This window comes from Nematocida parisii (assembly GCF_000250985.1).
Source record: "Nematocida parisii ERTm1 unplaced genomic scaffold supercont1.1, whole genome shotgun sequence".
Lineage (NCBI taxonomy): Eukaryota > Fungi > Microsporidia > Nematocida > Nematocida parisii.
In genome coordinates this window covers 208201-236192 of record NW_013524646.1, presented here as the reverse complement: position 1 = coordinate 236192, position 27992 = coordinate 208201, and the positions used below count along the sequence as shown (strand labels likewise).

The following is a 27992-nucleotide window of genomic DNA, read 5'->3' as shown; positions in this document are numbered from 1 at the left end:
GCATAGTAACAAACGTGTATTATTTTCATTGATTATTGTGTGTTTGGTATACAGGTGTTTCACTTACAATTCTAATGAATTTATTCACTCAATTGAATAATAAACAAAATTAGATTTTTTAGACGTATTAACCGGAGTTTTGTGGCTTCCACTGCTTGTAGTGATCTTATTATTATTTTTAATTTTGCTTAGAACAGTTAGTGCCTTTTTGTACCTTTCAGAATGTTCTTTTTCTAAGAAATCGTGCTTGTTTAGGCCTTTAATAAATTTGTATGTTATTATAATAAGATTGTTTGCTTGCGTGTTCATCTCACATGCGAGAATAAACCAGTGAAAGTAAGTTCGGTTTAAAGCAGCGGTTTCTTTCGAATTTAAAGATTTACTGATTGTTCTAAACAATTTAATGTATTCAGTGGTTCCACCCGGAGTGAGAAAATCAAACACTTCTTTTTTATGAAATAATTTGTATACGTTAAAAGGAACTTTTGAATCAGAATATGCACACACTATAACTTTAAAACAGTGCAGGAGTGTTTTAGGGGATCGACTCATCGCATAATTTAATATAGATGCTCTCAGCGATTCATTTGATAAAACATTAAAAGCAGTATTTTTAAAGGGTGTATTCTTGTGCTCTGGTATATACATAGACAGTAGAGTTTTATTATTATGTCTACTGAATATGTTTACTCCATCATAGAATATTAGCCCTGCAAGCATTTTATGCACAATATTTAGCTTTTCTTTAGAACAGCTGCCTAGAATATTAAGTACAAATCTAAATATTATGTGGGTTCTAGGAATCTTACTGTCTATGCAGTGCATAAAAATATATGTGATTAAATTGCATTTATATGTATTATCATGGATTTTATCTAATAGGAATAGCCTATTTAAGTGTAGTACTTTTTTTTGCATAAATTTGTTAATCTCATGCTTTGCCAGAGAATTAACTGTATTTATCTCATATAGCTTTCTGACTTCTACATCAAGGTAGTATAGAAGAAGATATTTTATAAACGAGTCGTTATTGTCAATGCATTGAATCTTTAGATTTAAAAAGGTACTTATGCATAGATTTTTTTCTGGCTGATTATACAGTGGCATAGTATATATCCAAACAGAGTTTGTCTCTGTTTGTGTATTAATTGAATAGGACGATTTTTTGTCTTTAATGCCAGTATTAGCACTATCATTGCCTTTAACGCACTCTATATATATAGACCCGAAAAGATTGAACTTATCATTTGTTTCTTTACACTTTTCCATCCACTCTATGCGCACATTCACTTTATTCCACGGCGGGCAAAGACTAATAATTTTTTTGGCTGTATACTTTTCTATGCGAGTATAAATATCTTTGGCACTTATCAGTGGATTATGTAGGTCATGCATAAAGTTATCTAAAATATGCCTTTCACTTGAGTAATTTTCTGTTAGAATAGAAATGATATATAGGATATTTAAAATATTTAATGGAGGTTGTATACAGCTTAGCGTACTCCACTCATTAAATACATTAGAAATAATCTGCATCCATTCATTTTTTGTTTCAAGTTCGGATAGATATTCTGGCATATAGTTATTAGAAAAGAAATTGAAAATATCGCTGGTTTTTGAAGCTATGTGGTTAGTGGTATACACATCTTTATCAGGGTCATACATTAAGAAGCAGAATAGACTAAGTAAGTTATAGGATATAGCATTGATGTTGCTGAAAGGGCATAGCTTTTTAAAATGGCTTTTCCAGTATATTACTGGACTATGTCCATTGTATATGTTTATCTCTGTCTCATTCTCTATAGTATATGGTATGTGAGAGTTATAATTACTTGAAGTAAGATTTATGTTCTCAAATAATTTAGAATAAGAAAATGAACTGGTATCACTTGCACATTCTTTAGAAATAAAAAGTCTTTCAAATATTCTCTTATACACAGTCTCCTGTATGCTAAGAATAGAAATACCTTTTTCTGGGAGATATTCACTTATTATGTTGTACACTGCATTAAAAAACCGAATTGCTGTGTCTGCGCTTAAGTACTCATAGAGATACGATTGTATTAAAAACCCAACATTATCCAAAAATACTCCTTCTTCAAAGCTCTGCATACTGTTAATTAAAGAGTCTAAAGATGCATGGTATACACAATTATTTTTTTTGCACTTAGTAGTAAATACATCAAACACATCACTAATTATAGTATAATATGCATTGGATAGATTCTCTCCATTGCTACCAGATATATCCAAGCTAACAGAGAAGTATTCATCTTGCATGTTTTTTTTCTTTAGAACTATTCTTTTCTGATTTTTGCTGCTTGGATCTCCTTCTATGCATATGGGAAGTGGCATTCCTTCAGATAAAAGAAGAAGCGATGCTAATATGTCATATGAAAATGGCTCTACAGTTTTCTCTTGAAGGAATCCAGTGAATGAAATATCAGGCCCTTTTGTTTTTATAGAAGCATTATCATATAGTATAGATGAAAACATTCTAATTAATGAAGTAAAATAACTTTTACTATGGTCATTCTGGGGAATTCTGGATATATATTTTTTTTCTTCCATATAAAAAGAATCTCCAAATTCAAATCTATGAAATGAAAGAATTGTAGAAGAACAAATAAACTCTTTCTTATTTTCGATTGCATTCAATGTATATCTAATATATACGTGAAAATCCATACTTCGCTTGTTGTGCATAAATCCTCTTAGCTTAAATATATGCCCGCGCAATAAATTCAGTGCTCCTTCTGGATTTATTCTGAGCACTGCTCCGTTGTTATATTCTAAATTTGACTCAAATTGTCTAAATTCATGTTCTTGAAATATTCCCTGCACTATATATGAAAGAAATGCTAGTTGAAATATTATTTGTAGAGGAATAACGTATATATCTTGTATAATTTGCATTTGCTTAATAAAAACAAAAATTATCTGTCTATCATTTATAGTGCATATATTAAAGTGATAAAGTGATTACCCCATAAAATATAATTAATATTTGATGTTTGGCATTTGATATTTTCTTCTGATAGTACAAGACAATTAAACACCAGTGGGCTAACTAGAAGAGATCAGTGGAGGTATAGTGCTCTATTACTACTGGTTACTTGTTTTCACAGAGACATATATAAGCTGTGCAATTTATTAACTAACCAGTTAGAAGTATGTAAGTCTAAATGGGATAGTTATACTGCCATTTATTGAAGTGTAAAAACAAAATAGATAGAGATGATAAAAATATAGCAAAAACATGCGAAACTAAACCAAAAAGAATTCGACTAAATTACTACTGCAATTGCAATGCTAATATTTTCTAAGTGAATATAAATTAAAAGCAGACCTTTAACACTGCAGTATTTTACAGTAAATGTGTCATAAAAATAGAATTATAATACAAATAGATTAAATATTTGAAGTATAACCCGAATTGCAATAAATGTGTCAAATGGTTTAAATAGTAGTTAATTGGTGTAAATATAACTGTTTTATTAAGAATACACAACTATTCTGTGTTTATTAATTTCATGCAGGAATATGCTTTAGACTTAAAATCTATTGCACAGTTGCTCAATCTTGTTTTATAGACAACTTAAAGTATTTTTAGTTAGTACTGATTACTCGGACTCATTTGGGGCAAAGTATAATTTAATTAGTATAACAAATGTGCATACTGCGGCCTGAATAGCTGAATATATAAAAAAGAGAGTTTTCTCTTGCATAGGGCCACACCATACTAAAATAACATTTAGAATAGTAAAATTACTGATTTCAATGGTCTCTTCATTTTCAGTGTATGATATAAGATTGAAGAATTTATATACTCTTACTATTGCCCGGCGCAAATATCCCGTGGCAATGTAAGTCTTCTTGCACTGCATGGTTGAGGGAACAAGAACTGTAATACTTTCTGGCCCATCCAAATGCTTTACAGAGGGCATTCGATGTCTGGGGCATGGGAGTATTTTAAACATCTGTGGCGTACTTAACACAAAATTAAACAACTGTGGAATAAGAAACAGGAAAAGAGTTTTCATAAATCCTCCGAATAACCCAATGCATAGAAGAGCTGATCCTGAGAAGTAACAGAATACATCACCAACAAAGCATTTAGATGGATACTTGTTCCACATAAATAATCCATAAGAAGATGTAAATAGTGATAGGCAGAGAAGTGCGCTTAATGTACTCTTGTCATCTGGGAATGCACACCTATCAACGCACATCATACTGCTAATTACTAGTATTTGACCACACTCTACTCCATTAATCCCACTCAGAATATTAATAGCATTTGTAAAGTATATTCCCAGTAAAATTAGCAATGCATAGAAAATATTTCCCAAGTTATATACACCGTAGAATGGAACAACCATTGAAGTACTTCCACTGTACGTTATAATCAAAGGAAAGGTGGCAATAATTGGGAATAGCAGTTTGCAAGACCAGCTTAGATCCACCGTATCATCTACATACCCCATTAGAGTGTTCAGAATGATTGTATTGGAAAATATGAGAAGGCTCTCCTTGTGGCTGGGAAAGAATGAAGAAAGAATAAATATACAAAGCACAAAGGAAATGGCGGACGACAATCCAATTGATTCTGGTATCTTCTCTTTGCTTCTTTTATGGTGATCTATACCAAATGTTCTGCTTAGTGCCATAAAATATAGAGAGAGTTTATACGATATAATTCCAGACATAATTGGAATACTCAGCAGTGCACATGTTTTACTTACACCCACAAAACCAGCTGTTCTGTGTGTGATGCTATGTATATTTAACTCTATTGTTTTTTTTACTGCAGGTATGCCTGTTTTGACAGGTCCTGCATATGAAGAAGACTCACTGAGTATGTCCCTAGGAGTGAGCACAGAATTATTTTGTGCATTTGTAATTCGAGGGGGAATATTATTAATAGCGCTCACGAAATATGTAATGTAGGAACCAATCATTTCCGAAGCTTAGCGCCCAATTAAATTTTTTATGAATTAAATATTCATAAATTCAATAATTGTTATTTCTGCTATCTATGGATTCCATTGAAGGAAATGCGCTATTGAAGAAAGTGAATTCGCTGATAACCAGATTAGATCAAGAAGAAATGATAAAGTATTTCAAATTAGATGGGTATATTCGAGTAAATACGTATTTTATATCTCCGTTCTCATTAATTACTATAAAAAGAGGATTGAAGAACTTTCTTGTATCATGGGAAATGACAGAAAATGGGTGGAAGTTTGTTTTTAACAATAATGCATGTGTGAATTTTAAAGGGCCACTAACCAGCCAGACAAAAGACGGAAAGATTATTCACATAAAAATAGACTGTGCAAAAATAGAGTGCAACTCTGAAATGCACTATGCTGTTCTTACTAGATACTTCAAGTGTTTAGACACTTTTTATTTTATGGTGACAGAGGTAGATGAAGAGTTTGAACTCCTCACGAATCCACTTGGCAGTGTCTGCGGGTGGAGTCAACTGAAAAAGTAAAATAATGCAAACCCACCAAAGAGTATTTCTAGTTTAGGAGAAATGAAATAGATATAATAAATATTACTAGAAATAGCACAAAATAACTCAAACTACTTTAAATCCAACAATTTAATTTGCGTGTAGGACTCTTTCATACACAATTTACGGCGTGCTGTTAATATTTACAGAACTGTTCAGAGCTATACTAGAACTACAAATATGTATATGGTATATGTCATATTCATAAGAACAATTTATAATTTGCTCTCTTATTGTGAAATGGGTGTATAATTTGTATTTTTGTATGTTTTGCATATTTTTGTGTTCTTTGATAGTTCTCTCGTGTATTATGTGATATTCGTGGGTTCTTATAGCATTTTTATGTATTTATCAGTTGTACTCTGAGTTTTTTCAGATAATATGTGTGTGTGATATTATTGCTATATTTATAGAGTGTGCATTGAATGTATGGTGTTATTTGCATTATTTCAGCGTACCTTATTGATTCTGCTGTATTATAGCTGTTTAATCATATTTTTCTTTAAATTGTCTTTGAATTTTCTTTGTTTAACATGGAGTATTATGAGAAAGGTAAACAGATATTACTAGATTTAATAGAAAAAGGGCCCAGAGCAATATTTGAGAGACTATTCGGGAAAGAAACACACATTTTGTTTTTAGGGATTGATAATGCAGGTAAAACAACCCTTCTGCTAAGGCTTAAAACAGACACCGTGCACACTGTAGCACCGACTCAGTCTGTCAGAGAAGAAACTCTTCAAATAGGAAATATGAAAGTGACAATAAACGACTTAGGAGGGCACGAGGCAGCAAGGCTGGGGTGGAGCATGTACTTTATGCACTCACAAGGGATAATATTCCTAATAGACATAACCGACTTTGACAGATATGCAATAGTAGCAAAGACATATGCCCAGCTATTCTATACTATGGAGAAGTCAGGGAAAAAGTCTCTTCCAGTTGCCGTGCTGTTCAACAAGACAGACATGTGGAAGAAAGTATGGTCTACGCGCCATCCAAATGAGCCAGCGCCTGTTCTAGATGAGATGTATCTTAATCATTTATGCAACACACTTGGTATAGTTGTAGGAGAGGGAGAGAATGGAAGAAGAGTTTCTGCTAATTATTGCTGTGTAGTGACAGACTCTATTTCAACCCCAAATAATGGGTTTATGCTTGCTTTTAAATGGCTAGATATGATGATTAGGGCAGAGAAATAAAGAGTTTTATATCTATGCGAGTATGCAATTCTACTGTTATTTGCATTGTGTATGTTTTTCTGTTTGTTGTGTTTCATGCATATCAGAAGTTTCATATAATTTAAAGACAAATTAATATCTTCCACCCACCAGGCGTGTTTGAAGCATGTTTCTAAGCACATATAAAGATTGTTGCCGTGTTTTATACATAAATCATTTTTGTGTTTTATTGCACAGGGCTTTCATTCGCTGAATAAGACACACAATCACTAGAAAAAGAATTTAAATAAAACTGGGCTTTTTTCGTAATGAACGTATTATTAGTCATAATATTATATGCAGCGCACATATCTGGGTACTATTATACAGAAGGGTGGAGAGGCTCAAGATATCACCCACTAGGCCCATATGCGCACCCATACCATTCATTGGAGTATCTTAGACAACACGGCAGACTGCATGCGTACAGTTCTGCATATTTAACTCCGTACGGCACTCCGTATGGTCATATATATCACAGTTCATACCACAACGCAAGAAGAAATGCAGCATATGGAAGCAGAGCATATGGTGCGTGTGGTGGCGCATACGCTGCTGGTGCATCAGACACAGCCTCTGCTGCTGCAGCTGCCGCCTCTGGGTATTCTAGATATTCCAGAGTGTCTGCGGGTCTTTCATCGGGTCTATGTGATGAAACGCCATATGGATATTAGCCAGTATAATTCAGGAGCGCCGGGTTATATTCGGATTTTAAATAAATAAATTGTAAAGTTTAGACTCGAATTACCCTCTCCACCCACAGCAGGATATTATAATACTTCAGACTAATCCCACACCATTCACAGTACAATTTCGCAATACAATATACTATTGTGCCGATATTTCTGATCATTTCTTAATTTCCTATCACAATTCTGAATAACATGAAAATTAACTGTTATTACTACTATTCGCACTGTTACTTCTTCTTTCTAAAGATTATACCTCTGAATGTGCTCGAATGCTCTTGTATATTTCTGCATACCACAGAATATCCTTGTATATTAAAACCTTATTATTCTGGATTATACTTAGATTAATCTTAGCTATTAAATAGCTTTTTATGTAATGATGTTTGTATCAATGGCAAATGATAGAAAATTTGAAAGTCTAAATAAAAAGCAAAAGACCTTTGGCCAGCGACTTATCTACCCGGTTGAGAACCGGTTTGCGCCTAAAAAGTACAATGATCCCTCTGTGGGCACTCGAGTGAACGTGAAGCAATTAAAACTCCGATATTCTAAAATAAGTGGATTTTTTGAAGCAATATGAAAATAAACAAACGAGGAATAATTGAAGAGAGAAAGAAAGCAAATAAGCTCACATTTAAAGACCTTCTACTACAGGGAGGGCCAACAGCAATAATACTAGCAGTTTCAGACCTTCTAGGCCAGATAATAGTGGGGGCCAATATGTCTTACATTAAGACGCCACTTTTAATGGGACTGTATGGATTTATAACAGGAAATATAAGTTTTTTAATGTACTCTACCATGGACAGCTACAGCACAGATAAATTCAACCGGATGAGAGGGCTCACACCGCAGAGGGTTAAAATAGCTTTTTATAAAATGCTGTTTGACCAACTAGTGTGGTCTCCTATCGGTACGTTTATGTTTATATTTGTTGCGAGTTTAGTTGATAGTTCAAATTTCGGTTTAAGAAAAGTTGTAATAGATTATTTCACTATACTATTTGATAGCTATAAGATTTGGCCTGTTCTACAGATGATTAATTTCTTATTTGTGCCATTGGAGATGCGTGTGCTATTTATTAGCACTGCTTCTTTAATATGGAATACTTATGTAAAGATAGCTAGACAGAAATAGGAATTAAAAATTATCATAATCATATAGCAACCCAAAATTACATACTGTGTATTATATAGTGTTAATTACAGATAACCAGTGATTCTCATTCTATATTACTCTACCAATAGTTTAACTGTATAATTATCTCTTATAAAGATAAATAATTGTTTCTGGGTGTTTACAGGGTGTTTCTTGTTCCTAATTTATTCTTATGCTTTACTGACAATGTGTCTTGTAGCATCCTCTCTGCCGATAGGTAAATTAAATGAAAGGTTTATAAACTATTTTATCTTTTTGTATTTTTATTTTTAAATTTAGTAGATTATTTCTATGCATCTGAAACTTTTAAAATACTCAGAAATAATCAGAGATATAACTCTGAAATTTAAGCAGAGAATCAACTGATGTGAATGAGTTAACATGAGGTATTTCAGAATTCTTATATAAATAGTCATTATGTGCAATTATAATTATAAGAACATTAAGATTATTTAGTTTAGTCGGGTTAGACTTTGTACTATTAAGTATTACAGTTTTAATTTAGAGGTATAAAGAGAATAGGCTTATGATTTAATTTATACATTGGGCAATTTAAAATATTCATTAATTATAGAAACTTGCATATTATATTTAGAAAATTCGGGTTCTGATTATTTATGGGTATATTAAACCTTTTAATTCCTGTAGAATTGTATCTATGAGAACTCATTTGTTATTTTTGGTTAGTTTGAGTTATTGTCTTTTTTGGATTAGTCTGGGCTCTTTTATGGTTGGTAATGGTAGTAAATATAATGGAAAATAATTTAGTAAAGATTTTCACATGGAAAATGAGAACATGCATAGAGACTGGATATCTATCTTTAACAGACTCTTAAAGAAGCCAAAAAGCAGCTTAAAGGAAATTTCCAGAATACTTGGTCGATCACAAAAGTTTTTATCCATTCTATCCACTGGTGGTGCATCTACTGCATACGCTTCCTATGCGGATAGTTTAAGAGAGTCTGTGGAGAGAATTCTTTCCACTTTAATTATGTACTCAGAAGACACAGAAAGCCACCCAGGGATATTTTTTATACTGTGTAACTATAAAGACGCGCACAAGTGCGATTTTCATCCGGTTATAAAAGTGTTTTTAGAAGGGACTAAGTCTGTATATCTTCTGAAAATAATTGAAAAAGTGTGCAGCAATGCACATATGGTTCGGCTAAAGAAGGAAGAAGAGATAGTACTTCTATCTGAGCTGGTTAAGTGCTCTGCAAGTGCGGATCATTTAATAGGGGAGTCTGCTATTAGAAGTATTTTTGGGCTTTATAAAAGAGAAAGAGGAGATGCTGTTTTTCTTGCAGAGCTAACAAAAACCTTTCAAATGAGGTATCTAGACCTATTTGTATCGAAAATATTCCCTGAAATAATTGGGAATGAAGATACTCAGTTTGTTATTTCTATGATTCAGGTTTTGTCTGAGATTAAAGAGATTCCTATCCTTATAATTGCACATAGTGCTTCTAGAGAGTGTCTCCTTTCCTGCCCTCCAGGCCTTCTAGACCGCATGTGGGCGCGGCTAGAAAATGAAAAGCTGCCTCAGGAGTATCTTAGTGGTATGAAAATGGCAGCTAAAGTGCCAGAGCTATTCAACATTAATCAATTCTTGCGCCTGCTGGTAAAGTATACTGGAATGAGTGTTTTGTATGATCAAGGGGACGTTCTGATCCAGTATATAAATACAGTACTTATCTCCCCCGTCTCTGTTATAATAAAGGAAAAAAAGTGCATTAATGGTATTATAGAACAAACAGAAAAAACCATAGGAAACTGCGGAGGTACACCAATAAGTGGCGTGTGCCTTAATACAGACATTATGGTAGAGTTTCTAGAGAAACTGTACAGGCACTCAGATGGAACTCGGATTGAGTACTGTCGCATACTCTTTTACACAGGACTAGAGTCTCAGAAGGCATACGTTCTGTTGCTTCTGAAAAATAAAAATATCCGCGTGAAGTGGAATGCACTGCGCACACTTACAGCGTATGCACTGGATGCATCTGAAATTGAAATAGTACTAGACGTTTTAAAGACAACAGAAAATGAGAAAATGAAGCTGTGGTGCTTAAAGATACTTGAGTGCAACCACAGAAAGGTTGATGCATCCGCTGTTGTAGTGAAGGACACTCAGTATAAATCAGAGATTGAGGAGATTCTTAAAAGAATAAATAATTGAATATTTTCTTTTTTATGGCAGTAAGCAAAAGAAGAATATCGCAGAAATGTAGGAAATCCGCTGATGACGAATGCCCATCATCGGCAGAGGAAGAAATCAGATTTGATCCAAACAAGAAGATCTTAAGAGCCAAAAGAAGGAACGAGCGGGCCCCAGGGCCAAGAGCAAGCCTATTTGGAAAACCTGCAGCAAAACAGTACACCACAGAACAGAAATTAAAAGGCCTTAACCAGTCCTTTATTGAGTCTGTGAGCAAGGCGTACAACATAGACAATACATACAACTTTACAGAGATATCCAATGAGTATACCACGTATAGAGAAGGCATAGTGGGAAGCGGCGAGCACTCTAAGAATACAACTCCTCTAAGCAGCGAGCAGAAGAAAGACATTTCAAATATTCTGCGCGCTGGCCTTGGTTCAAGTGCCCAGGCACCAGCACAGCCCGATGAGTCACAGATGAAAATGGCCCAGTTCATTCTAGGCCAGCACGGCGGTGCAAACAACAACTTGTTTGGAAGCATTGGTGGCGGAAACACTTCTGGTCTTTTTGGCATGAATAATAATGAAAGCCCAATGAACAGCGGGCTGTTGAACAGTGAAGCCAACCGCATGGGCACTAACCAGCCCCAAGGTGTAAAGATGGAAATAACAGAAAAATCTGAAGACCTGCCCATAGAGAAAGAACACAGAAAGATAAAAGAAGTAAAGGATCAAACAAAAACTACAAAAGAAGTAAAAGAAGAAGCAAAAGCCGCAAAGAATGCAAAAGCTAACAGCCATGCAGCAGATAAAAAGAGCAGCTTAAGTACTAGTGAGAAGGCGGACAATGAAGATATCAAGCATCCAAGCGAGGCCAATAATAAAAAAGAAGGCAAGCACTCCAAGAAAATAGAGACACCAACCAGCCACAAAAAAGAAGAATCTCCAAAAAAGAGGGAGGATTCTAAAAATGAAAAGAGTGTTCAGAGCAGTAGTGCTCCATCCGCATCTCCAGAAGTTTTATTTGACCTGACATGTAAAGTGTTCGCCAGAAAAACAACGCGGTTTGAGGACCTTGGATTTCATCGGGTAGTAGTGCGAGTGATTGATGGGGAAAGAAATATTGTTGTATATGATAATAATAAGAAGAAAAAAGAAACAGAAATGCTTTCTGTCTCTCTTAATAAGTCATCGATTCAGTCAGACAAGTCTCGCAAGGAACTTGCCTTTGTTGACCCTTCTAGTACTTTACTGTACAAAATAAAACTGGCAACTCATGAAGATGCAGATAAATTGAGAAATGCATGCAACAAGACTGGCTAATACATGGAGAATAAATTTCGGGTTAGCTTTGCCTTGTTATAATAGTGTGTTTCTGATGATTTATATTTTTACTACAAGAACAACTTAAAGTCTCTTTATTGAGTTCTTAGTATTTAAGTTTGTTATATGCCCTAGCATACAGATTGCACTGTTGCTTAGTTTAAAACAATCTGTTTTCCTGGGTCGTGTTTGTGTTTTTATGCGTGTATGTGCTACACTCTACTGTAACAAAGTCTACTGCTATAAAACATGCTAAAACAAACCGTGCAATGCAAACACAGACGTATTTAGAGAAAGAAGAGAAGGTAGAGCATGACATACTATTGCATGGGTCAATTAAATCCCTGAAGGAAGCAACAGTTGAACTTTCTGAGATAAATTCCGTTGTATCTGCGCAGGGGGAAATACTTGCAAAGATCCAAAGGAAAATTAACCAGACAGAAGTAACACTAAAAAGGGCGAGCAAGAAGCTTTCTGTGCTTATAAGGAGGTCAAAGAACAAAAAGGCATTTTCTTTCTGTTTACTCTGCCTAACAACAATTTCATTATTTAGTCTATGTGTATACACATACAAATACACGTAGAATGAACAACCCAGGACAGCTATTAAATACTTTACCTAAGCAGATAATTAGGTCAATAGAGCAGAAACCAATCAATTACAATATAATAGTAATGGGAGAGAGCTATTCGGGCAAGAGTTCTCTAATTAAGAATATCTTCTGTCTTGGCGAGTCGCCCCAGGCCAACTGGTGTGATGACCTACTGCATGAAGTGTGCGACATGGCAGGCACTGCCAACCCACTAGCACAGCTAACGGGCACGCACAGTATTAATTTAGAAAAGAACAACACAAGCATTTCCGCGTCTAGGTACACCATAAATGAGAACGGAATCCAAATGAATCTTACAGTCTATGAAATTGGAGGGATTGGAGACTCAGTCTATAATTCATTTGACTGGGTGCCTGCTAAGAATTTAATTATGAATAGGTATGAAGAGTACCACATGGAAGAAGACAGCGGTATTCTAGACAACGACAAGAGAATACATGCGTGTCTTTACATGCTTAGTCCTACTACTAATATGCGGGAGATAGACATAACTTCTATGTATGAAATGGGCCAAATAGTGAATGTCATTCCAATCATAGGAAAAGCAGACATGCTTTCAGATGAGCAGTATAAAGAAATGAAAGAGCGCATATTCTCTACGCTGATATCCAACAAAGTGCAACTATTTGACTCTATGTATGTTGATGAGTGCAAGAAAGTCGTAGAGATTAATTTTATGCCCCTCGGGTACTCCTCACCAAACAGACCGTATGCATACGGGGTATCTTCTACGAGAGCAGAAAGTGACATTAAAATACTGCGGGACCTTTTAATATCACAGCATTTAGTTGATTTGATTGAAGTGACTGACAAGTACTATGAGACATACCACAGAAATAAGATGATAGTTGATATTCTTACAAAAAAGAGCAGCAGTATCAGCGAAGACTTCCAAAGAAGAATTGAGCTGGAAGAGAGTAAAATCAAAAAGCTTCTTAAAAGAATAGAACAAAAGCAATCAAGCTATCAAATGCTTGCAGCACAGCATAAAAGCATAATCCCAAAGGAACTCTTATAAAATATTCATTTTTTCTATTTTTCTATTTTTCTCGTATCTTATAGTTAAACAAAAACATACAAGAATAAAAATCAAAGAATACAAATTTATCTAATTCTGTATTTATTAGTATATTTTCTTCTCTTTATTCCTTCTACTTGTTTATACTTCCAAGTATTTTCGTTTTTATTATACATTTTGTATAATATTTGGTCATAAAAACCACTCAGCTCTACTGTGGATGTTCTATGATTTATAGGTATAACTCGAAGTTCTGAAATTCTTAATTCTAAATTTCTGTTCATTTGAATATTTCTGCCTTATTTATTAATCGCTAAAAAATATTATTTCTCATTTCATTATGCCAAGAAAGGACAGAAGTGGAGCACATCTTCTTTTATTTCCAGCTGGTGCTGGATACTCCGTGTGCATGGCTTTAAAAAACAAGCTAGCACTTGGGAAAAGTGCAATAGTTGAGCAGATGTTTATGCCGTGTAATTATGCTGTTATGTCTTTAATCATTCTAGCAGCCATTCTTATGACCAACAGAAAAATTCTTAACAGACTGCATAAAATATTTGGGGGGGTATTCATATTCTCAGCTATGTACATGATGGTATCTAGGCTGGTTAAAGACAGTATTATTGCAAGACTGGGTACTATGGCACAGCACTATATTCTTGTGTATTTTATATGCGGGAGTATTTTTGTCTGGGAAAAATTACCGGTTATTTCTATCCTTTCAAAGGAGCTGTCTCCTAACTCACACTGGGACTTTAAGATAGGATATTTAGTCTTGAATATTTCAATATATTCTACGCACACCTATTCTCTTCACTTCTTTAATAGTCAGTTAGACTTAGCAATATGTGATTATGGGTACTTTGGGTGTATGTCTGTGTTTTATATAGCAAATACTATAATTGGGCCATTTGCAGAGAGAAACAAAGCAACTAAAAAAGCAACAATTGGGCTGTCTTTAGTCTCTGCTGCTATATACAGTTTATTTTTAGTGATCCGTCTACTGAGCAGTGATTCTCGTTCAATGCTGGTTATATATGGAATATTTGCGCTTTATGTGATTGTTCTTTCTGCAATTTTCCCACTGTATGATGTTCTGGTTTTAAACCACATGGAGAAGGAGTACGCGGGAATGGAAGTATGTGAGAGAAAAGAAATATTCACAAGGATTAGGCTATGGGCATCTATTGGGCATGCAATTGCTGGTCTGGTTATTTCCTATCTGTATAAGACACTTGTTAGCAATTCACACACACCCTCTTCTAAAGAGGTTCCATTGGGTCTATTTGTAGTTCTTATTGTGGTAGTGGTGGCAAGTGCCCTGTGCTTTGTCGGAATTGTGCACTTTTCACTAGAAGAAAAAACAGACATTTCCAGCACTTTATACAAGAAAAAGGCATCTACAGCAGAGAAAACCACTGGAACTGAAGATGTAAGTAAGTTGGATACATCCGAGACCATAAAAAAGCCAAAGAGTTTATTAAGAAATAGCGACTTTTTATTTCTTATTTTTGTGATTACTTCGATTGGTATAACCAGAGGCATTTCTTCTCATTATTTAGTCACGTATTTATCAGTGTACTTTGGAGTGGAATTTTCCAAAGTTACATCTATTCTTTGCATTAGAACATTCAGTGAGATGTGCATACTTTATTACAGTAAGCATCTTCTGAAATTCTTCGGATATCACTGGCTACTCCTTTTTTCTTTAATGGCAGCCACAATGAGAGACTTTAATTACGCATTCCTTTCAAAGTCGTATCCAATATTATTTGCAACTATTAATGAAATGTTCAAAGGGATCAGTTCTTCCTGTCTTGTGTTCAGTGCCGTTAATATTGTTGATGAACTTGCTGATAATGACAGTAAAGCAATGGCACAAACATTCTACAGTGGTTTTTATAATGGAATATCCATTTTAGCCTCTTCTTTACTCAGCATTGCCATTATTCGACACTTTAAAGACTTTAGATCACTATTCCATGCATCTTCTACTTTTGGACTACTGTGCTGCTGTATTGTTATTATAAAATACGGCATTATTGATCGAAAATTACAGCTTAGAAAAAGGGTAGATATTAAATAAACCTATCTTTCATCTGATATATTCATGTTTCATTTAATACATACTCAGTACTTTCTTCTCCTTAATTACTCATTTAATTACTTACTTAGTGCTTTACATATTTATCTCCTTAATTACTCATTTATTCGTTCATTACTCTTCTATTCTCCTTAATTACTCATTTAATTGCTTATTTATTCTCCTTAATTACTCATTTGTTCATTCGGTACTTTTCTCCTTCTTTCTCTCTTATCCCCCTCTTCTTATCCCTCTTCCTTCCTTCCTTCCTTCTCTCTTATCCCCCTCTTCTTATTTTCCTATTTCCTTATTTTTCTAATATGTATATTTATTTTTTATATTATTTATTCTGTGTACGTATAATAAATTATTAATTATTTACTTTCCCTACTATAGTATATTAATAAATATTTAATTATAAGTAGAAGGTTCTAGACCTATTTATTTCACTATTTATAGACTAATTATACCTTAATTAGTAATTAGTAGGAATTAGTCTATATTTAGTAAATATCTGTCTATAAATACATAAGACAATTCATATTTTATGTATTTATATTGTGATGGTGGACCAACTCTGTATAATTTACTAGTTTAGTAATGAGCATATACTTAAACAGTAAAAATGCATTAGAAATTAGAAATATTCTGTGCAGAGTTTACAGTTTGTTCATATTATATCCGAAGGAGTATAATATTAATATACATCACAGTACAGCAATTCTCCAATAATTATGATTATAATACTACTCTGATGGAATAATTCTGTATGTTACAGATATAAATTCACTGATGAATTATGTATATATCTATATTCACGCATTGTCTTTACTGTAGAGTATTTAGTATAACTTTAGTGTCTCTGAGATAATTTATGTAGATCGTATATTATCTGGGCTGGGGGCCCTTTTTATTTAATTTCATAATTCTCTGATTGGTGTATTTTATACTCCTATAAATATTACTTATTATATATAGTGTATTATATTATATTACTTATTATATATAGTGTATTATATATTATATTATCTGTTATACATTATTTTTTATACATTGTGTAATAAGTAATATAAATCTATATATTTCTGATTTTTTTTGCAAATTTTTTATGAGCATCACAGAAGTAGTCACTCAAACAGACATTGGAATATTCAGTAATAGTATACCAAGTGTATTCACAAACAGTGCAATAATTGGTGTAGCAGCAGCCAGTCTTGGTGTAGTGTTTAATGTCGCTATGTTATGGCTGGATATACTCCAGAAGGGGAATAACCCGAATATTTCATCAGTTAATGAAGCAGTCCGCAATTTTTATAAAAATTTAAATTTGTCTTCAATTGACTTGGTAAGAAATAATTCACTCATGAAAAATGTAGAAATTGGGACTATTTTTATTTTATTTTTTACAGTGCTACATTTACTTATTACACATTGTGTAATAAATACTGTACTCCTATCAGGAGAAGCAGTAAATAGTGCAGTAAGTACAGTAGGACTAGAGAAAGCCTTTAATTACCCAAATGAGTCAATCCCACACGGATTTATAAGAGAAGATTCACTTGGTCATAATAATCAGTATAATGTATCAATTAAGCCCACAGGAGCACTTAAAAGCATCTTTTCATACGGGAGGTATGAAATATTCATGGCTGGGTTAAGGTCCTGCTGCTTAATCACATTCGGGTTTATTTCTGTATGGCTGGGTTCTGTTGTAGTAGGGTATATACTACCAGATATTACGCATAGTATGATAAGTCCTGTACTTACAGGTATAAAATCATGGGTATTATTAGGGTTGACCGGGTTACAGGTAAATCAAAAATTTTCATTAATTAATTCAGTTATTTATGGATTTATGGATTGGATGACCGTTATTTTTTTATTTTTAAAGTATTTTTTACTGATATAAAAATTTTAATTAATGTAATATTATCATTAATTACTGCACTCTGTGTGATTCCTACGTTTTATTCCCTTATCAGGGTACGGCGCATTAAAGCCATAAGGAAATCATCAGAGTCCATTATTTATACAGCTAAAGTACTATTATCTGTTGTACTTGGTATATGTACATTACTTATTATGCTATACCCTATAAGAATTGTTATACTTATGTATCCCAGTGTACAGGATATATTAAAGTATCCATTAAGTATTATTCTGTATACGGTGGATATCGTATTAGACAGGATGGGTGTAATAAGTGAATGTATACAGCCAGTACAGGAAGTAAATATAAGTGAGCTAATAGCATAAAGTAATACTTATTACACATAGTATAATAAGTAATAAAATAAAAATAAAAATTAATATATGTGATAGTATGTGTGATAAGTTGTGATATGTGGTAGTATGTGTAATAAGTTGTGTACTATGTGTAATAAATTCTATACTATTTTATAATAATTGTGTAATAAGTTATGTACTATGTGATAGTATGTGTAATAAGTTATGATATGTTATGTTCTATTTTATAACAATTGTGTAATAAGTTGTGTACTATTTAGTATACTATGTCTAATAAGTCATATACTATTTTATAATAATTGTGTAATATGTTATGTACTATTTAGTATAGTATGTGTAATAATTTATGTACTATGTGTAATAATTTATGTACTATGTGTAATAAGTTATGTACTATGTGTAATAAGTTATGTACTATTTAGTATAGTATGTGTAATAAGTTGTATATTATGTGTAATAAGTTGTGTATTATGTGTACTATTTAGTGTACTATGTGTAATAAGTTATTATTCTGTTATATGCATTATTTAGTATACTATGTGTGATAACTTCTATTTTATAATAATTGTGTAATATATACTGTAAGAGTATCTGATTTATTTTTTGTCTAAATTTACTTCAGATATGTCATCAGAATAAGAATTGTTCTTCACTCCAGATATAATATCCGACCGTTTCCTGCCAAACCTAGCACAAATATTCTTACCATAGAAATTCTGATTATTTAACCTGTCTAATGCAATATCCCTGTCCTGCCTGTTAATGAATTCTAATAAGCCATCACCAGATGGAAGTATCCTAAGATAAGTTGGTCTGGCACCACTCATAAGAATAAATGAGCGTAATTCAGACCAGTCAATATTCTTAGGAAGGTTCTCTATAATTAGTCTAGAGACTCTTTTTACCGTTGGTTTCTTATACCTCTGTATATATCTACGGTTATATTCTGATACATTCCCTTTCTGTCCCTTGGCTGTCTCTATAACTATCTTATTACCATTCATTTCATGAGAATCTTCTAGTATTTTATTACCAATTACTTCATCTACTGTGACAAATCCGTATGAATTGTATATCTTCAGTGATTGTACCTTGCCGTACTGTGAGAGATACTCTTCTATCTCCTTCTCCTGTGAGAATTCCTTTAATCCTCCTATGTACAGTTGCATTCTGTTTATGTAAATAAAAAATATAAATAAATATAGATAATAAGATAAGACTAAACTTATTACAAATAAGGAAAATTAAATAACAATAGTGTAATAAATAATAAATAATAGACAAAGTATAATAAATAATAAACAATAAAATAAAATTAATTATAATATATAGTATATAAAATAATAAAATAAAATACACATTATATAATAAATAATATAAAACATACTACATAATACGTAATAAATAGAATATACCAATGGTAGAGTAATAAATAATATATAAAATAACAATAGAATAATAGAATATACTAATAATAGTGTAATAAATAATAGAATATACTACACACTGTGTAATAAATAAAGACAAGTAAGTTATATTGGTAATTTATTATAGTATATTGTGTACATAAAAGTGATACTAATTAAGACAAAATTAAACACACAATGAATTATAAATAAACAATTGTTAATAAAATTAAATGTACATTGTATCATAAGTAAAGGATGCATAGTTCACTAAATATAATAATAATAGTACAATAAGTAATGATTAATGTGTAATAAGTAATGCATGTTGTGTAATAAGTTATAGCAAATTATATTTATGATGATACCACCACTCTCGTATGAGAATCCAATGGCGATATGTCAGTGTGTCAACTCGCACGGTGATTCTGACAAAACAAAGGCCGGGATCTCTGAATCAGTGTATCAACTACTGACTAGCCACCTTGAGACATTCACACAATTTATGGAGAGACTCAGAAGAGCATTAACAGCTTACTTCAGCACCAGATCTAACGCAGCTGTACTATTAATACTCCAAGTCTGCACAGGCTTAGGCCGATTTCTAAATAGAATAAAACACCTTCTCCTTTCACTCTCTTATATATATTGGCTATGTATCAGGACAGCCACAGCATTACTCCCTGTGAATATACGTCATAAATATCTATTACACCACTAGAATCAACTATGTTATATGGATGTGCTACAGTACTACAGTAGTATCATTAACTAACTACCTTGGCCATCATAAATGTATAATAATTACAGTTTGTATAAAATATTTTAATTTTTCCGTTTTTTTAAAAGTATAAATATAGAAAATATTTTATTTTTTATGGAAGGATATATTGATGAAGAAATATTAAGAATAGAATTACAGAAAGAATTCGGTGAAAAAGAAGGAGAAATAGAAGATGAAGATATAGAAAAAATATATAAAATAGTGATAGATATTAACAAAAGAACCCCAGTATTTAAAGATTTACCAGAACCACTGACTAATTTGGCATATAATATATTTTACATGCAAATATATAATAGAACTTTTTTCTGTGATTATAAAGATATTATATCAGAAATCAATGATTCTATAACCCAAACATCTGAAATTATAGATATGATTAAAGAAGAAGCAGAGGCATTAAACAGTGGAAGTAAAAAAGAGGCATTTTATAAATTAATAAGTAATAATCATAGTATTATGGCATCAGTATATAGGCATAGAAAGAATTTCTATGATTCTTCTATTAATGTACTGTGTGAGAAAGCAGACAGATCAGAACTAGGTGAAGAAATACCTTCAGAAGATGCAATACTTAAACTATATGAGTTAACTGAATCAGGAGAGTGTTCTAGATTACAGAAAGTGTTAGATATACTAATAAAACATGGTGATAAACTAACTATAGTTGATAAGGATGGAGAAGAACAATCAAATGTGAGTGATTTAAAGCTAACTGACGATGATATTTATTCATTACAATTACTTGCAAGAACAGAACGTTCGGATTTTGATTCTTTTACTTATGACATTATAAATGGTTTAATTTATAATTTAATTCAAGTTCAAGATAAAGATAAAAAATTACATACTTCTATTGCGTGGTTATATTATACAATATATAAGATGTCTACTATGGAGCATGGATTTAGTTTAGGTAAAGATGAGAACAAAGATAGAATTAAGACATGCGTAGATCAACTGAATAATATGGAAAGTATTGATATTATAGATAATAAGTCTATTCTAACGCTATTAGGTGAGCACAGTAATGTATTAGACCATAAAGATTTTAATATTAATAATTTTAGAAATAACGTACTTCCTGGCTATTTAAAATCAATAATATCTGATGTTTGTGGTATTACAGGCAAATCTATAAAAGAGAATACAAAAAATAGAAATGGCGGTACTATAGATACATCTAAAAACAAAGAAACAGGTGGTACTATAGATACATCTGGTACTACAATCAAAGGAATGCGCACTACAACTATAATATTTATGGCAATAATTATGATTGTTATAATGATTGTTTTTAGTATAATATTCTTATATCCTAATGAAACAAACAAAATTATGAATATTTTAAATATTATGTAAAGGCAAAAATGAATTTTGAGTTATTCGGGTTATATGTAGGTGTATATTCGAGACTGATCTGCCAATGTGCGAATACATGCAGTGATCATGTTAAGATAAAGAGCCTATATATAAGAATAAGTATACCAAATTCAGACTAGTAGGACATAATTAAACAAATCATATAACTATGGGGACAGTTCAGTACATGGTCTAGTACTACTATGACTATGTGTACGTCCTTATACTATAATTATTATAATAAAGAGTATATCTTTATCTGTATTTATTTTTAGACTGTATTATCTGGGTGGAGACAGTGTTATACATTGTGTAATAAGTTATATAGTATTTGTTATACATTGTGTAATAAGTTATATAGTATTTTAGTTTTAATAAAGGATGCATAGCTCACAGAATATAATAATAATAGTGTAATAAATAATAGAATATACTAATGATAGAGTAATAAATAGAACATACTATACACTGTGTAATAAATAATAATAAGTAAGTTATATTGGCAGTTTATTATAGTATATTGTGTATTAAGTCTTCTATAAACATTTAATATTTATTATAACACATTGTGTACATAAAAGTGATACTAATTAAGACAAAATTAAACACACAATGAATTATAAATAAACAATTGTTAATAAAATTAAATGTACATTGTATCATAAGTAAACAAACAATAACCCGATATAACCCGAAATTTAATGAATCATAAATACTGGAAAAATCTACTTATAATCCATCTGCTGACTTCTTCTTCTGCCGTATACGACCGTATAAATAAACAAACCCAGGAATATAAGTGATTAAACCAATTAAAGTAAGCGTACTCCTCATGTAAACCATTAAGAATACTTCACAGAATATGCCAATTGGATAAAGAATTAAAGAGGCTAAATAACGAGGCTTTTTAAGCATGGGACACCCATAGTATAAAAACCGTATTAAGTCAGATACACCCCATACGATCATCATAATCCCTGTTATAATTAAATTATTATTAGTACACGCACACCTGGATATAAACACACGTGACCCAATCTGCATAAGTGAAGTAATAAATGACTGTGAAGTAATCCCAGTCACTGACAGAATCAGTTCAAACACGTACATCTCCTGGGTTATAATTAATAATTTATGATAAGTACTTGCTGTATACCCATTCATAAAGTATAAATAATCCCTTGGTATGGACAGGTTTAATTTACCACATAAAATATCCAATCCCATTGAAATCACTGACCAAGCAATTGTCATTCCGAATATATTAAAAAGAATCCTAGTAGAAGAGAGAATAAATGCCTTCCTGACAGAAATATTCATAAATAGTAAAACTTTTTAAATAATTTTAAATGGAAGAGTTAATGAACAGAATTTCTGGTAAATCAATAGAATATCCTGGGTGTATGCAGGACATTAAGGAATTAATAGGGGGGACCAGTAAGGATAACTATTATTACTGTATAGTGTACATATTACTATTAAAAGAGCAGATAATCAACATACCAGAGACGGAGAGGGACAGGACAGAGTTTGAAGATGTATTCAGAAGGTTAAAAGTACATGCTAAAACCATAGCAGGGGAAGAGTGGGGCAGTATGATAGATAATTCTACGTATACGATATATAAAGAAGAAAAATCCGAGGAGAACCGGGTTGAGATACTAATTAATTTAGTGATAGAGACACTTATAAGAACAAGTACGGCTGATATGGAGAGACAAGTTGATGCGTACTTACAGGAAGAGATAAATGATCCCAGGACAGAAACAAAAACACAAAAGAATGTATCACAAGATGTAATTGAAGAGATCTTATGCAACCTAACAAAATTAAGTGATAGGGATGTAAAGGGACAAGTGGGGATAGTTACACCACTATTATCAGAGGAACACATTCCGATTATACTGAAGTATTTAAAGAGCCTATCAAAAGTAATCCTATTATCACTGTACTTGAACAACAAGCCTGTATACGACGCATTACAAAAGGAATTTATAAGGAAGGAGTCATCGAATGATTTAATAGCACTGGTTGATTTCCCAGAGATAGATATAGATGGATTATTAAGTAGACTGTACAAGAGCAGTTCAGTATTTAAAACCCTGGATATAATCATTAAGACACGACTGATTCATAGGGACAAGATAGTAAGTACGGTTATAGAGTACATTAAGACAGGGTCAAGAACAAAAAGCATTCATTTTATACGGGAGAATTTAGAATGTTTCTTAGGCATAATACCCGAGATTGGGCTGGGGTGTGAAGAAGTGCTTTTATTAGCAGAGAGAAACAAGGTCCTGCTGAATCATGCATTTAAGATGATGGCAGAGATTAAGTCAGAGATGAAGGATAAGAAAAGGAAACCAGTAAATTCACAAAAAAAAGAGAAGCGGTTAAGTAACCTCATATCAGCACTCGCATCAGAATTAAGTAACGGGACAGATACAGAAATAGTTAATTTCATAGTCCCATCACATGAAATAGATGCGGATATGCTCAGTAAAGTGTGTATAGGCTTATTTAAAGCAAAACAACCTTCTGATACAGTAAAAGAAGTCCTCTCTGAATTAGTCACAGAAGATACCACAACTTCATTCGTATTTACAGTTATGCCGTACTTAAAGGACGTACAGAAGTATAAATTAATGGGGAAGTATTTAGTAGATGACGTATCACTAAGCTTATTCACAAGGATAATCAAGAAGCCAGAGGATATATTCATATACGCACACACATTAGACACAGACACAGGAAACAGGATTATTCAACTGTGCTTTACAAAACCAGAAATATTCACCGATAGGATACTTTCAGTGGCAATTGAAGAGATGTCTAAAATGGAAGTATTACCCATTCTGTTTATGGAAACCGTTAGAAATTCACTTAAATTATTCTCCAATATGAAGCCATTCTTGGTGAATTTAATAAAAAGAGAGTGGAGCAGATTATTCAGAAATAATCAAAATGAGTTAATTATTCTATTGGAGAGTATTGGCATGCCAGCAACAGAAATATTATTATCAATAGATGAAGACCACTTTATGATAATCCTTAATGAATCACACACACTAAAAAAAAGAATGACTGAGTACCTGATAAAACAACCGATGTATATACAGAATAAGTATAAGACACTCTTAAATAGAAAATAATCAAGAGAGTACAAGAAGGCAAGAAGACAAGTGTATACAGCCTATTAGTATATACACGTATACATATACAGCCTATTAGTACTTATCAGTGTATACCAGTACGTATAGATATATCATTAGTCTATTAGTATACAGCCTATTAGTACTTATCAGTGTATACAGTATACCAGTACGTACAGTCTATTAGTCTATTAGTATATAAGTACGCACAGCATACCAGTATGTACAGCCTATTAGTATATCAGTACATATAACCCATTAGTCTATTAGTATACAGCCTATTAGTCTATTAGTCTATTAGTATACATATACATATCATTAGTCAGTCTATTAGTATACCAGTATACGTATACATTTATACTTATCTATACTTATCAGTGTATACTATTATATGCTTATATGACTACTTATTAGTACTTATCATTATATGACTACTTATCACTGTACAGTAATATACACCTTATTAATACATATTATACATATTATACATATTATATATTTATCCTTACTTATCCTTACTTGTCCTGTTTTACTGCTTTTTATACTTTGGGTTATTTTTTATTTTTATGACAGAAGAGTATAAAGGGTTTATTACAGGAGTATTCGTTGGTATTCTTACTCTTCTATTCCTTCAAATGTCTTTTATTGCATTTGGGCTTAGGAAGATTGTTGTAAAAAAGAAATATCCAGATACGTACCATAAGGACTTGTTCACAGACCCACCGAATGAACTGGCCAGTCTCCTGAGTATTGCAACAAAAGAGTGCACAGACCTGGCATGGCTGAATATTTCATTACAAAGGTTCTTCTATGAACTGACTAAATCAAGCACATTCTATGAGAAGGTTAAATCTACGCTTATAAAGAAGATGTCAATGGCATTTGCAACAGGTATCTTGAAAAGGGTCCGGTTTAAGGATATTTCATTCGGGAGTGAAGCACCGTATATAAAAAGCATCCGGGCACTCTCTGAGGATGAAATTGAAGAATTGCTTAATAAGAAGGAATTAAGCCAGAATAAGCCAGCACACTTTAAGCAAGTATACTTACTGATAAGTATGGATTACACAGCCAATGATAATTGTATATTTATAGATGCAGACTTAATCAAAGGGTACTCGATCCCGATTATGGTTAAGTTACAGCCATTCAAAGGAGACCTTCTGCTAAGAATGCCTGCCAATAATTACTCTACACGGTTTGAGATTACGTTCATAAAGAACCCTGGGTTTAACTTCTCCGTGGAGGCATCATTCTCTAAGAATGACTCGGCATTCTTTACGAATACGCTCAGCCATTTGATAAAGAGACTCTGCCAGTACATCTCTAAAATGTACATATTCCCGAATTGGTACTATTACTACTTGCCAATGGTAGTGTACAGAGCAAAAACAATCCTGTATACGTACTACCCATGGGAAGGTGGAAGTATTGAAGGACCAATGCACCAGGCCAGGGAAGTACAGAATTTATTCAGCCTGGATTTCGGGATAGTAAAGAAATGGGAGAATATCATATTCAGAAGAACAAAGAGTACTGTAAACACATCAAACACCGCATTGGAAAGGGCAGAGATTGAGTTAATTAATAAGCACAGTATTATAACAGAATTATTCAGCCGGGAGAGTATTGAAGTATTCTCAGACGTAATCAGTGACTACGAATCGATCCAAGTAGTGGAGTCACTCGGTGTAGGAGTGGACTTAATTAACATTATTATTGCCAATCAAATATACGAGTTCATCAGGATAATAGTGGATGAACTCGTTATCTACCAAAGGACAGAGCCAGAAGAACCCCAATTCATTGCATTTAAAAAGGAGACCACCGGAGGGATAACAGTCCTGCAGTACGTTAATACGACAGAAGCATTCTACTTAGGCCAGTTCAGAATAAAAAAACTAGCAAAGAAATTAGAGAGACAGGAAATGAAAGTGCTTGGATCGGTGAAACTCTTCAAGTTCTTGGACTATTCAGTTAAGCAAGCCAAGAAGACCAAGGATATGTTCAAGACAAAACCAGAAGATAAAAAAGAGTCCCAGAAGAGTAGCAAATCACACTCACAGATCTCTGTAAAGGACACGCTAAAGGAAAAGTACATTTCAGATGGGTGCGTGTCCATACCAGAGAATAATCCATCAGAAGTAAGCATAATTGAGTCGCACTTTAAAGAGATACAGAAGAACTTAGCCAGGCCAGACCAGAATATTGATTTTGTGATCAACCTGCCGTATACGCAGAAGGAGATCTCTGAAATATTCAATAATTCACTCTTACGGTCAGCAATCCTTGGGTGCTTTACGCTCATGGAGGACATCCCACTCACAGGAAGCATAAGGAACAGTTCCATGGCACATATTTCAGGACAGTACGTGCAAATGCTAAGTTATTACAGTGAGGAAGAATCACTCTTAATTGAACGAATCTTATTATCAGAAGAGTACCAGGGAGTCACAGCGGCAGTACAAATTTTAGAGGGGGTCCTGCACATATTCGTATTCGGGACAAAGGACTTATACTTAGAGAACTTTGTTAAGCTTGCCATCCCATTCCTGGAGAGGAACAGGATTATCTCCCTACAGAGAGAAGAAATAACCAAGAAGTTCGTAGAAACCTTGAAGGACTCTTCTGGGTTTGTTATGGCATCGGATATTCCCGTGGTGTGCTCTATGCAGATAACCGTACCGAATGAAATATCCTTTGATCAGGAGGTTTTAATCAGCAGCACTCCTTTTATTTTCAGGTACAAAAATGAGAATAAATGCGAAATAACGGTTTCCATAAAAACCAAAAAAACGCAAAATTAGAGATGGGCATAATCCCATACGGTGAGACCAATAAATCAGAAGACTCTCTGAGCATAAGGAATGAAGATGACTCCACGCAGTATACCTTAATGGGCACACAGGACACCCAGGACACAAGCAGTTCATCAGACAGTATATTCAACAGCAGTACACATGAAGAACAAGACAGTACACCGGAAAGGTTCACTCGGTGCATACACATAGAAGGAGATATCCTACTGAATAAAAAGTGTACAGTTAACTTATTCACAGGTACAGGATTAATCTACTGGTGTACTGACTGGCAGGCAGTTGATAAGATAAAGGATGAGGAGATAGATGGGATATCCATAAACGGATCGGGATATTCTTCTGTTGATGTCCCTGTACAAATATACTGTAAGAACAGTGAGAATAAATCAGTGACTAAGAGTATTCTAGTAGGGATAATCTCTTAGTCTATAAT

General features: G+C 33.1%; 21 protein-coding genes across 21 annotated transcripts; 16 read left to right on the top strand and 5 right to left on the bottom strand.

The window, feature by feature from the left end:
* Positions 1 to 84: 84 nt before the first annotated feature.
* Positions 85 to 2916, bottom strand: NEPG_00159 (uncharacterized protein; the record flags this gene model as incomplete). The annotated part of the gene is made up of 1 exon (XM_013202539.1): positions 85 to 2916. One exon carries the CDS (start codon positions 2914 to 2916, stop codon positions 85 to 87), a length of 2832 nt encoding a protein of 943 aa, XP_013057993.1.
* A 562-nt stretch (positions 2917 to 3478) lies between these two features.
* On the bottom strand, positions 3479 to 4964 carry NEPG_00158 (uncharacterized protein). Its single transcript, XM_013202538.1, has one exon. It carries the CDS (start codon positions 4959 to 4961, stop codon positions 3624 to 3626), a length of 1338 nt encoding a protein of 445 aa, XP_013057992.1. The 5' UTR covers positions 4962 to 4964; the 3' UTR covers positions 3479 to 3623.
* A 74-nt stretch (positions 4965 to 5038) lies between these two features.
* On the top strand, positions 5039 to 5573 carry NEPG_00157 (uncharacterized protein; the record flags this gene model as incomplete). Its single annotated transcript, XM_013202537.1, has 1 exon — positions 5039 to 5573. The coding sequence occupies one exon, from the start codon at positions 5039 to 5041 to the stop codon at positions 5498 to 5500; it is 462 nt and encodes a 153-aa protein (XP_013057991.1). The 3' UTR covers positions 5501 to 5573.
* A 481-nt stretch (positions 5574 to 6054) lies between these two features.
* NEPG_00156 (uncharacterized protein) lies at positions 6055 to 6723 on the top strand (the record flags this gene model as incomplete). The annotated part of the gene is made up of 1 exon (XM_013202536.1): positions 6055 to 6723. One exon carries the CDS (start codon positions 6055 to 6057, stop codon positions 6721 to 6723), a length of 669 nt encoding a protein of 222 aa, XP_013057990.1.
* A 287-nt stretch (positions 6724 to 7010) lies between these two features.
* Positions 7011 to 7439, top strand: NEPG_00155 (uncharacterized protein; the record flags this gene model as incomplete). Its single annotated transcript, XM_013202535.1, has 1 exon — positions 7011 to 7439. One exon carries the CDS (start codon positions 7011 to 7013, stop codon positions 7413 to 7415), a length of 405 nt encoding a protein of 134 aa, XP_013057989.1. The 3' UTR covers positions 7416 to 7439.
* Positions 7440 to 7809: 370 nt separating this feature from the next.
* NEPG_00154 (uncharacterized protein) lies at positions 7810 to 8013 on the top strand (the record flags this gene model as incomplete). Its single annotated transcript, XM_013202534.1, has 1 exon — positions 7810 to 8013. The coding sequence occupies one exon, from the start codon at positions 7810 to 7812 to the stop codon at positions 8011 to 8013; it is 204 nt and encodes a 67-aa protein (XP_013057988.1).
* On the top strand, positions 8010 to 8825 carry NEPG_00153 (uncharacterized protein; the record flags this gene model as incomplete). Its single annotated transcript, XM_013202533.1, has 1 exon — positions 8010 to 8825. One exon carries the CDS (start codon positions 8010 to 8012, stop codon positions 8568 to 8570), a length of 561 nt encoding a protein of 186 aa, XP_013057987.1. The 3' UTR covers positions 8571 to 8825.
* A 547-nt stretch (positions 8826 to 9372) lies between these two features.
* On the top strand, positions 9373 to 10770 carry NEPG_00152 (uncharacterized protein; the record flags this gene model as incomplete). The annotated part of the gene is made up of 1 exon (XM_013202532.1): positions 9373 to 10770. The coding sequence occupies one exon, from the start codon at positions 9373 to 9375 to the stop codon at positions 10768 to 10770; it is 1398 nt and encodes a 465-aa protein (XP_013057986.1).
* Positions 10771 to 10784: 14 nt separating this feature from the next.
* NEPG_00151 (uncharacterized protein) lies at positions 10785 to 12074 on the top strand (the record flags this gene model as incomplete). Its single annotated transcript, XM_013202531.1, has 1 exon — positions 10785 to 12074. The coding sequence occupies one exon, from the start codon at positions 10785 to 10787 to the stop codon at positions 12072 to 12074; it is 1290 nt and encodes a 429-aa protein (XP_013057985.1).
* Positions 12075 to 12343: 269 nt separating this feature from the next.
* On the top strand, positions 12344 to 12658 carry NEPG_00150 (uncharacterized protein; the record flags this gene model as incomplete). The annotated part of the gene is made up of 1 exon (XM_013202530.1): positions 12344 to 12658. The coding sequence occupies one exon, from the start codon at positions 12344 to 12346 to the stop codon at positions 12656 to 12658; it is 315 nt and encodes a 104-aa protein (XP_013057984.1).
* Position 12659: 1 nt separating this feature from the next.
* Positions 12660 to 13706, top strand: NEPG_00149 (uncharacterized protein; the record flags this gene model as incomplete). Its single annotated transcript, XM_013202529.1, has 1 exon — positions 12660 to 13706. The coding sequence occupies one exon, from the start codon at positions 12660 to 12662 to the stop codon at positions 13704 to 13706; it is 1047 nt and encodes a 348-aa protein (XP_013057983.1).
* An 86-nt stretch (positions 13707 to 13792) lies between these two features.
* NEPG_00148 (uncharacterized protein) lies at positions 13793 to 13990 on the bottom strand (the record flags this gene model as incomplete). The annotated part of the gene is made up of 1 exon (XM_013202528.1): positions 13793 to 13990. One exon carries the CDS (start codon positions 13988 to 13990, stop codon positions 13793 to 13795), a length of 198 nt encoding a protein of 65 aa, XP_013057982.1.
* A 56-nt stretch (positions 13991 to 14046) lies between these two features.
* Positions 14047 to 15796, top strand: NEPG_00147 (uncharacterized protein; the record flags this gene model as incomplete). Its single annotated transcript, XM_013202527.1, has 1 exon — positions 14047 to 15796. The coding sequence occupies one exon, from the start codon at positions 14047 to 14049 to the stop codon at positions 15790 to 15792; it is 1746 nt and encodes a 581-aa protein (XP_013057981.1). The 3' UTR covers positions 15793 to 15796.
* Positions 15797 to 16897: 1101 nt separating this feature from the next.
* NEPG_00146 (uncharacterized protein) lies at positions 16898 to 18107 on the top strand (the record flags this gene model as incomplete). Its single annotated transcript, XM_013202526.1, has 1 exon — positions 16898 to 18107. The coding sequence occupies one exon, from the start codon at positions 16898 to 16900 to the stop codon at positions 17696 to 17698; it is 801 nt and encodes a 266-aa protein (XP_013057980.1). The 3' UTR covers positions 17699 to 18107.
* Positions 18108 to 18632: 525 nt separating this feature from the next.
* Positions 18633 to 19205, bottom strand: NEPG_00145 (uncharacterized protein; the record flags this gene model as incomplete). The annotated part of the gene is made up of 1 exon (XM_013202525.1): positions 18633 to 19205. One exon carries the CDS (start codon positions 19203 to 19205, stop codon positions 18633 to 18635), a length of 573 nt encoding a protein of 190 aa, XP_013057979.1.
* A 490-nt stretch (positions 19206 to 19695) lies between these two features.
* On the top strand, positions 19696 to 20163 carry NEPG_00144 (uncharacterized protein; the record flags this gene model as incomplete). Its single annotated transcript, XM_013202524.1, has 1 exon — positions 19696 to 20163. The coding sequence occupies exon 1, from the start codon at positions 19801 to 19803 to the stop codon at positions 20161 to 20163; it is 363 nt and encodes a 120-aa protein (XP_013057978.1). The 5' UTR covers positions 19696 to 19800.
* Positions 20164 to 20319: 156 nt separating this feature from the next.
* On the top strand, positions 20320 to 21764 carry NEPG_00143 (uncharacterized protein; the record flags this gene model as incomplete). The annotated part of the gene is made up of 1 exon (XM_013202523.1): positions 20320 to 21764. The coding sequence occupies one exon, from the start codon at positions 20320 to 20322 to the stop codon at positions 21586 to 21588; it is 1269 nt and encodes a 422-aa protein (XP_013057977.1). The 3' UTR covers positions 21589 to 21764.
* Positions 21765 to 22267: 503 nt separating this feature from the next.
* Positions 22268 to 22908, bottom strand: NEPG_00142 (uncharacterized protein; the record flags this gene model as incomplete). Its single annotated transcript, XM_013202522.1, has 1 exon — positions 22268 to 22908. The coding sequence occupies one exon, from the start codon at positions 22906 to 22908 to the stop codon at positions 22318 to 22320; it is 591 nt and encodes a 196-aa protein (XP_013057976.1). The 3' UTR covers positions 22268 to 22317.
* A 29-nt stretch (positions 22909 to 22937) lies between these two features.
* Positions 22938 to 25063, top strand: NEPG_00141 (uncharacterized protein; the record flags this gene model as incomplete). The annotated part of the gene is made up of 1 exon (XM_013202521.1): positions 22938 to 25063. One exon carries the CDS (start codon positions 22938 to 22940, stop codon positions 24738 to 24740), a length of 1803 nt encoding a protein of 600 aa, XP_013057975.1. The 3' UTR covers positions 24741 to 25063.
* Positions 25064 to 25306: 243 nt separating this feature from the next.
* On the top strand, positions 25307 to 27547 carry NEPG_00140 (uncharacterized protein; the record flags this gene model as incomplete). The annotated part of the gene is made up of 1 exon (XM_013202520.1): positions 25307 to 27547. The coding sequence occupies one exon, from the start codon at positions 25307 to 25309 to the stop codon at positions 27545 to 27547; it is 2241 nt and encodes a 746-aa protein (XP_013057974.1).
* On the top strand, positions 27502 to 27984 carry NEPG_00139 (uncharacterized protein; the record flags this gene model as incomplete). The annotated part of the gene is made up of 1 exon (XM_013202519.1): positions 27502 to 27984. One exon carries the CDS (start codon positions 27502 to 27504, stop codon positions 27982 to 27984), a length of 483 nt encoding a protein of 160 aa, XP_013057973.1.
* Between the last annotated feature and the right edge of the window lie 8 nt (positions 27985 to 27992).

What these genes read in the sequence shown, in the direction of transcription:
- NEPG_00158 (XM_013202538.1), bottom strand. Translation starts at nt 4,961, where the DNA reads ATGATTGGTTCCTACATTACATATTTCGTGAGCGCTATTAATAATATT.